At 39.6% G+C, this 9133-nt stretch overlaps 1 protein-coding gene across 1 annotated transcript in view; it reads left to right on the top strand.

Moving 5' to 3' along the window:
* Window positions 1-9133, top strand: part of LAMA2 (laminin subunit alpha 2) — a 500973-nt gene that overhangs the window by 375328 nt on the left and 116512 nt on the right. The window contains exons 36-38 of the mRNA XM_077775991.1: window positions 773-983; window positions 7743-7859; window positions 8612-8775. Coding sequence (XP_077632117.1) covers window positions 773-983; window positions 7743-7859; window positions 8612-8775 — 492 coding nt within the window. The remainder of the gene's footprint in view (window positions 1-772; window positions 984-7742; window positions 7860-8611; window positions 8776-9133) is intronic.

Here is a 9133-nt window from a genome sequence, read left to right as displayed (position 1 = left end):
TTCAAAATAATGGTGTTATTAATATTTAAATAATATATATTAAACCAACAATATCAGCAATACCTGAGAACTTATTAGACATGCGAAGTATTAAGCCCCACCCCAGACATACTAAATCCAGAGATCTGTGGATGGGGCTCAACATCTGTTTTGACAGATATTCCAGGGGATTATAATGGCCGTTAGTTTGAGAACTACTGTTTTCCAAGTATTTTGCCTTTCTTAAGGACAATATTATCACTTTAGGAAAACCATTAAGTTAAACTCAGGAAACTCCCAGATCACTCAGTTGAAAGAATGAGAAAAATAGATCAACATCATGATGCTATATAAGCGTGCCAATAACACAGTTCTGCTAACAGTTTTAAACCAAATATATCAATGTTCATACCTTATATTCAAAGTAACAGAGAAAATGTACCACTAAGGTGAATCAGGTGATTTTTTTTTTTTGGTATGTGAAGCGAACCATAAAACTTATTTCATCAGTCAGATTATGAAAATAACATGAGACTCTTTCCAGTTGAAAAGGCTATATTACTAATACATCTTAAATGCGTGGATTTTTTTGTGCTTTAATATTAATTATAATGGCCTTGTCACTTTTCAGGTATCCATTGTCCTCTCGATTTAGTACACAGTCAATCTGCTTTAAATACTGTCTTACTTTCCCATTGTTTTAATACTAGCATTAGTATTTAATACCAGTAAACCTCGAGACAGTGACAAGGGCTTATTGTCTGTTATTGGGCTTGGGTGGGGGTGACTGCAGAGCCGCAGAAGGCCTTCTGAAGAAGGTGAAGAAGTTATTTGGAGAGGCCCGAGAGAAGAATGAAAAAGCAGAGAATGATATCCGGGCAATACTGGCAGAAAACAAAGACAAAGTCGATGATGCTTGGGACCTGTTGAGAGAAGCCACAGATAAAATCAGGGAGGCTAATCGCTTATCCACAGCAAATCAGAAAAACATGACTGCTTTGGAGGTGAGTCTTAGGGATTCTCATCTGAATCTGTAGGGCTAGGGCCAGGGATTGAACATGGCAGGAAAAGTCAAGTGATGCACATTTACACAAATAAAGAACAACTCTGAAAGAAGACTTCTAAGAAGCAGAACAGGATATGATCCTTAAAAAAATTTTTTTAATGTTTATTTTTGAGAGAGAGACAAAGTACAAGCAGGGGAGGGGCAGAGAGAGGGAAACACAGAATCTGAAGCAGGCTCAAGGCTCTGCACTGTCAGCGCAGAGGCCAACACGGGGCTCAAACTCATGAACTGTGAGATCATGACCTGCACTGAAGTCAGACACTTAACTGACTGAGCCACCCAGGTGCCTCAGAAATGATCCTTTTAAACAAAAAAATCAAGGACCATTGCCATAAACTCAAATAAAATCAGGTAACAAAGTATTGAAGATTTTAAGGACCGTGTGATATAGTGGAAGGAACTCTTTTCTGGGAGTCAGGGGACCTTGATCTTAATGACAATTGCACCACTAACTAGAAATACACCTTGGACAAGTCAGTTATGTCTCTAAGCCTCAGTCTTCAAACTACATAATGAGTGCATTTTATGAGGTTGCATCCAAGGTATCTTCCAATACTAATCTCATATGATTTTGTAACCCACACAACCTAATCTACAAACCATTGTTTAGACATCTAGCTACCATAGGTGACAAAAGTGCCAAGTATTTCCTAGTGGAATCTGGGCACTTCGAGAGTCCAGTGCTTGGGAAAGATGTTGCATAGTGTGTTCTATGCAAATGATATTTTAAAAGGTACTAACATGAACAGATCACGTCTGAGTTATGTTTTTGCCTCTTTTCCCTCACAGACAAGAGATAATTCTCTCCTCAAGAAATGATGGGCACACCCTGCCTTTTTTTAGAGAGCTTATGAGGCTAGAACCAAAATAGATTTTTCTTTTTCTTCCTCCTTCCATCCCTTGGTCCCTTCCTTTTTCTTCCTCCCTTCCTCCCTTTCTTTCCTTCTTTCTCTTTCATAATGCTTAACATGGCAACTTGATGACTTTTCCCCAATAGTAAATTCAGCACATAAATAAGATGGTACAAACCGTATTTGGCATTTAAACAACAACAACTTCTCACCAGAAACCAATCTTCCTTTGCTGTTTTCAAAGTATTTGACCCCAACAGATCTGAAAACCTCTCTCTTCTAGTGTATAACCTCACCTTCACTGTAAATGAACACACTTTGGCATATATGATGCTTTCAAAAATGTTCGTGGAATGGCAGTTGAATAAAACAAATCTGGATTTTTCCCCCATCTCATTTCTTTCCATTTTCCTTTAGATTAAGAAGTAAAAGGATGAATTAGTTTTTTAAGTATTTTTTTTTCTGGTCCCTCTCCTGGGATTCACCCTTGTCATTTTGATGGAGGATTGAGGAGGCTCACTTTTTTCCTAACTAAGGTATCTAATCTTAACCAATTTGGAGTCTCCTGACATACAGGAAATATTAAAGAAAAAGTGCCGTCTTGTGAGGCAGGATGCTGGGCTACTGTTGTATCCCCAGTGCTGACATGATTCATTCTGCTCAGTGACACACCAGTGATGTAACTTACCCGGAGGTGCACCTCTCCATTTTATAGCAACAGTTTAAGAAATTAAAATTACCTGTGTGGAAAGCATAATAAGCATTTGGGAAGTATTTCAAGAAGAGTTATAGTGGTGCAATAAATGGTCCTTTCAGCTACTCCTTCCTTTTAGTGATGTTTAAAACCAGAAGCCATCATTCTTGGGCACCCCTAGAGATGCCTGGAGCTTATGTAGTCAGTATTGCAATTCTAAGTGGTCCTCTTTGTATTTTCATTTTATGTGTCATGCTTAACTAAAGACTTGTTAAAAACTTACTGGAGTAAATAGATAAACTGACAAAATTAACATCAGTAAGGCATAGCTTACTTAAGATTGCCAGGGCTCATTAGGTTAATTACCAAGCTTCCTGCTAGACCAGCTGACTGAGAATCAACTGAACAGTTTGTTAAAAGACAGAATCCCTGAGCTCCTACCCAGAGTCTGAGTTGGTTAGTCTGGACTTGGCTTGGGGTTCATACTTTAAAACTCTGCCTAGGTTAATCCCACATGTATACTGGTTTGAGAACAGCTGATACATTGTATCCATCCAATTGAATAATGAGCTGTGTTTTAAATAGACAAGTTGTGCCTGTGTTCACAAAGAAGGTGCTATAATTAGGACACGGCTCAGTGTTATTTGTTTATTTTAAGGACATAAGCACATAGGTTTTGTTAAAAAACACTTATTAAGTCCCTACTAAGTTCAAGAAATGTGCCAAACACAAATGTTGATTTAGATTGAACACTGGTTCTTATGATGTGGTCCTTGGAAAAGCAACATCAGTATCAACTGGAAATTTGTTAAAAGTACAAATTATTAACATCCACCCCAAACCTATCCTCTTAGAAACTGGGAGTGGCACCCAGCCACCTGGGTTTTAAAAATCCCTCCAGTGATTCAGATATAGCCTTAAGTTTGAGAACCATTGATGTAAAGAATAAAACACCATAGGGGCCCCTCGGAGGCTCAATCGTTAAGTGTCAGACTCTGTTTCGGCTCAGGTCATGATCTCATGGTTTATGAGTTCAAGCCCCACATCATGCTCCATGCTGACCGTGCAGAGCCTGTTTGAGATTCTCTCTCCTTCCCTCTCTCTGACCCTCCCCCTCTCACTCTCTCTTTCTCTCTCAAAAATAAACTTAAAAAATTAAAAATGAAGAATAAAACACCATCTCTGATGACTTCAGGTGACTTGTATTTGGTGAGAAGTACACAGAAGTAGGTCACTGCAGGAGTCATCATGGAACCAAACTAAGGAAGGGCATCTGAATCACCCCCTGGGTTAAGGAGGCCTTCATAGAGGACATGATATGTGTGCTGAGTCCTGAATGATAAGCACTAGTGAGTCAAAGTAGAAAAGGAAGAATATTCCAGAAATAGGGAAAAACACAAGCAAAGACATGGAGAGGAAAAAAGAAAATGTAAAACATTTGGGAGAAAATGTAATGGTTTGATAGGATTGGAATCAAGACTGCATGGGGACAAATAGGGGATAGAGAGCCAGAGAAGACAGACAAGGTCCAGAACCTGAGTAATAAAAGACCAAGTACATTATGAGATCAAGTTAAGGAATACGGGGCTTTATTCTGGAAACCATCAGAAGCCACCGTAACACTGGAGTCAGGGATTAAAGTTACATTTGGGGAAATTTGGGAGTGGTTCATATAAACTGGAGAATTCATTTTGTATTAGGAAATCATGTAGTATAAGGCTTGGAAAATAGGTGGCGGTGATCTACGATGTCTGTCAGGCACCTACCGCAGCAGGGTCCTGTTGGTAACAAGGCTATTTGAGACTGAACAGGAATGATTCCTGGCCGCCCCATAGAACTTAAAATTCAGGCAGCTTCACAGTATATAATGCTGTGATTAATATAGGCTAGGAGCATCAGCAAAAGAGTCACACACACACACAAAATGATGGCATCCCAGCTGAGATGGGGTCATACAAGCACAAAGCTAGAGCTCTGGAAGTGCACGGTGGTGTTGGGAAATGTCAGATAGAGCAGTGAAGCTCACTGCCAAGCTACAGGAGTGTGTAGTAGAAGATGGCTCTGGAAACAGCATTTGGAGCTAGATCACAGAGGCCTCTGAATGCAACTTTCTGGAAGGACATGAGATTAGAGGGCACTTCCAGCAATGGAGAGAAGGTAGAGAGGACTGGGTGCCTGGTTGGCATCGAGAAAGTGAGCAATTCAGTTATGCGAGGGAACATGTATTGAACAGTCTGTCCCCAAATCAGCCCTTAGAATATTGCAAAAGAGGGGTGCCTGGGTGGCTCAGTCGGTTGAGTGTCTGACTTCAGCTCAGGTCTTGATCTCAGGTTTTGTGAGTTTGAGCCCCACAGCAGGGTCTGTGCTGACCGCTCAGAGTCTGGAGCCTGCTTCGGATTCTGTCTCCCTTGCTCTCTGCCTCTCTGCCCCACACACTCATGCATTCTCTCTCTCTCAAAAGTAAATAAATATTTAAAAAATTATTTTTAAAAAAAGAGAGCAAAATGAAAGACTGCGAAGAACTCATTAGTTGCTAGACAGATAGGAAAACAGCTTTTGTGTTCTCTTAATCCCTTCACCCTACCCCAAAAGGTTTTAAATTTACAGAGCTCTGGAATGAATTAAGATCTAATTAGAAGTTAAGAATAGAAACTTTGATACATATAGACTGTTTTTATGGAATTTATATTATGGTGAGGGAGGTAGTCCCTAAGCCAATAAATAAGTATGTAATATGGACATGAAGTCTGGAGCATCGACTAATATAATAAGTGACATGTTCAGTGGCATCGCACGATGTATTCAATATGTTGTGCTTCCTCAGTTGTGTGTAGTTTGACTGGTTGTTCATTTCCACTGCTCCCTATACTGTACATGCATCGTGTGAGGACTTGGTGTCACTGATTTTCATTAAATAACAGTGCTTTTAGGAACTCTCAGGAGGAGCAATCAAGATGGTTCAATCTTTACAAAAAATAAAATAACAGTATCTATGATTCTATAGTTTGTGGGCACCCTATAGAATATAATTCAGATAAATGAGTGCTATGGGGAAGAACAAAATGAAGTAATTTTAATACTTAACAATTACATTATGTCTACTGTGTGCTAGGCAGTGTTGTAAGCCAGTTTCTCTCAAATTTTACTGTGTTGATCACCTGGAGTTCTCGTTAAAGTGTAGATTCTGAGTTGATAGTTCTTGAAAAGGCAATGAGATTATCTATTTCTAATACCCTTCCAGGTGACACTGATGCTTCTGATCAATGGGCCACATTAAAAAATTTTTTTTTTATGTTTTTATTTCTTATTGAGACAGAAATAGAGCATGGGTGGGGGAGAGGCAGAAAGAGAGAGAGACACAGAATCCAAAGCAGGCTCCAGGCTCTGAGCTGTCAGCACAGAGCCCGACACAGGGCTCAAACCCAAGAACTGCAAGATCATGACCTGAGCCTAAGTCAGCTGCTTAGCCAACTGAGCCACCCAGGTGCCCCCCGTGGGCCACATTTTGAGAAGCAAGGGACTAAGCATTTTTCATGAGGCTACATAAATTACTCGCCCCTGTTTTTCATTGCTTGTGATTGGGCAGAGCTTGGATCCCGACCCAGGCAGGCTAGTGTCCGAATCTGGCATGTAATTGCTGTGCTGGGGTATGTAGATAATAATTGGGATGAGAATGATGGTTGTTTTAGATAGGTGGTCAGAGAAATGACCAGAAAGAACAGCGGGGAGGAAACAAGGCAAAGAACTGAGCGAGAGCACATCATGGAGGGAAAACATCATGGAGGGAGCAGCAGAGGATTGGAGGCAGGAACAAGACATATGTCCTGGGAGCCGACTGACATGGTTGGTGAAGAGATGCGGGCAGAAAGGTATGAAATTAGTGCTGTCCCAGTGCAAATAAGATAAGTGATTTCTATAATAGGAGTGACAGTCCTTTCATAGCTCAAGACCCAGGCTTTGTCATTAGGTAGACCAGGTTCACACCTTAACTGCACAGTTACTGTGACCTTGAGTAAATCACTTGTTCAAGTTCCTATTCTTTTAAAATGTGATAAACACAGGACCTTTAGAGTTAGTGTAGAATTTAATGAGAAAAGCCTATAAACTACCTGGCACATATTGAGATATAAATGAATATAAAACTAGCATTATTATTCATATAAAAACATAAATGGCAGAGGTTTAAAATTGATGCAGTTAAATGCACAGGTGTTTGGGAGAATGAGTGAGATGTATAAAGAAAAAAAATAGACAATGGTATGCTCCAAATAGAAAAATAATGATATTTCTCTCTCATCGATTTTATCCTTCTAGGCTAGGAATCAGTTTCATGTAATTTTAAGACAAGCTCTCAGCATCAAGAAAAAATGAGAGCTTGCTCTCTCTTCATGGACCAGCCTATTAAGTTTATTCTTCCATGTGTTCATCCCCTAAGTTCCCTTAACAATGTCACTTCTTCCAAATTTTACAGAACTCCCATAGAATAAATCTGCTTATGTTTATGCTCACAAAATACTCCCTTAGACCTACATTCTGGAATGTAACGTCTAGTTCCAATGTAATTCAGGGTACCACCACATGTTCAGTAATACATATTCAGCACTTGCGCTTACACAGTTTAAAATGGGTAATTATCTTGCTTTAAAAATAGTTTTTAGGGATGGCACTTGGATGAATCAGCCAGTTAAGCATCTGACTTTGGCTCAGGTCATGATCTCACGGTTCTGAGTTCAAGCCCCGTGTCAGTCTCTGTGCTGACAGCTCAGAGCCTGGAGCCTGCTTTGGATTCTGTGTTTCTCTCACTCTGCCCCCTCCCCTACTCATGTTCTCTCTTTCTTTCTCCCTAAAATAAAAAATAAAAATAAAAAATTTCAAAAAGTAGTTTTTAATTCCTCAGCTAACATCACATTACTTTTCTTCTCTTGGATGACTTTCTTACACTCGGAGGAGGAAAGTACTTGTACAGAGATTTAAATAACTTTTGAATGACCGGCCAGGTCATTTATACCATTCTCATCTATTCTCACTGTCAACACGACATGCCTTGTTTGTGAAGCATATGTTCAGACAGCTCAAGGAAGTCAGAAAGGAAAACCGGGTTGGAGAGGGTTTCATCCGAAGGGTTTGATGTTTCGTTCATACTGTGCTACAGAAAAAGAAGGAGGCTATTGAAAGTGGCAAACAACAAACTGAGAACACTTTAAAAGAAGGCAGTGACATACTCAATGAAGCCAACCGTCTTGCAGATGAAATCAACTCCATCATAGATGTGAGTATGTGATAAAACCCAACGTTAGAAGAAAATAATACTGATAACAGGCTTTCATATATAGGACACAGTCAAAAATCTCAGTAACATAAGCAAATACTATTTTTTTTCTTGTGGGAATCACATTATTTTTGGACTATTCCATTGTGCTTGTGCCTAGCTCTTGGCAACAGTTAAAACTTCATATTGTTCTCCCAACAGACATGAGAGGGTACTCATAAACACTCACATAAACCTGTATTTTTTCCCACAGTGATGAAGGGGATTTCTTATTCCTAGGATAGCTCTTAAAGTCTGCTTCAATATTTATATAATGTTAGTTGAAAGACAAATGTAAATCTATTAGCAGACTTTGAATATCCTATCTAATGCAGTAGACATGGTAATATATGGTAATAAAAAGACAGATGGTCTAAAAGATTCTAAGGACGATCACTTACGCATTAAATCTACAAAGTAGCATTTTCTTAGAAAAATGTAGTTACGTTCTTCTTGGTGTAAGTTGGCTTCCTATATTTCCTAATCCCTCTCATTAAATAACAGCTTTTATTCTGTTTTCTCTTTCTGCCATGTTAGTAAAATTGAAATTTCATTAAAAAATTATATCTCCTAGAGAAATTATATCTCCTAGATATTATGATATATATATATTCCTAGATATAATTGTGGAATTATATCTCCTAGAGAAATTAGTAACTGATTGGAGGCTTGTAGTCACATACTGAAAGTACCCTCTCTTCTTTACACATCAGTACGTTGAAGACATTCAAGCTAAGTTGCCACCCATGTCTGAGGAGCTGAAAGATAAAATCGATGACCTCTCCCAGGAAATACAGGACAGGAAGCTTGCTGAGAAGGTGTCCCAGGCTGAGAGCCATGCGGCTCAGTTGAATGACTCATCTGCTGTCCTAGATGGGTAAGTCATTTGTTGTAGCAAATGTCTATGTATCCTGACGCTTGTCCAGAAGTTGTGATTCGCATAAATGGTAGAGATCTTTCAAATCTTGATTTCTCTAATTATGAACATCCGAGCTACTCTGTGGAAGAGCCTAATTAGGAGGGTCTGGGCAAAGTTCCACTGAAGCAGCATCAAAAGTCTGAGTTAAAAGTGGATTTGAAGGGCGCCTGGGTGGCTTAGTCGGTTAAGTGTCCGACTTTCGCTTAGGTCATGATCTCGCGGTTTGTGGGTTCGAGCCCTGCGTCGGGCTCTGTGCTGACTGCCAGCTCAGAGCCTGAAGCCTATTTCGGAGTCTGTATCTCCCTCTCTCTCTCTG

This window comes from Crocuta crocuta, unplaced genomic scaffold, assembly GCF_008692635.1.
Source record: "Crocuta crocuta isolate KB4526 unplaced genomic scaffold, BGI_CrCroc_1.0 scaffold25, whole genome shotgun sequence".
NCBI classification, from domain to species: Eukaryota; Metazoa; Chordata; class Mammalia; order Carnivora; family Hyaenidae; genus Crocuta; species Crocuta crocuta.
This window is presented reverse-complemented; position numbering and strand designations above follow the sequence as displayed.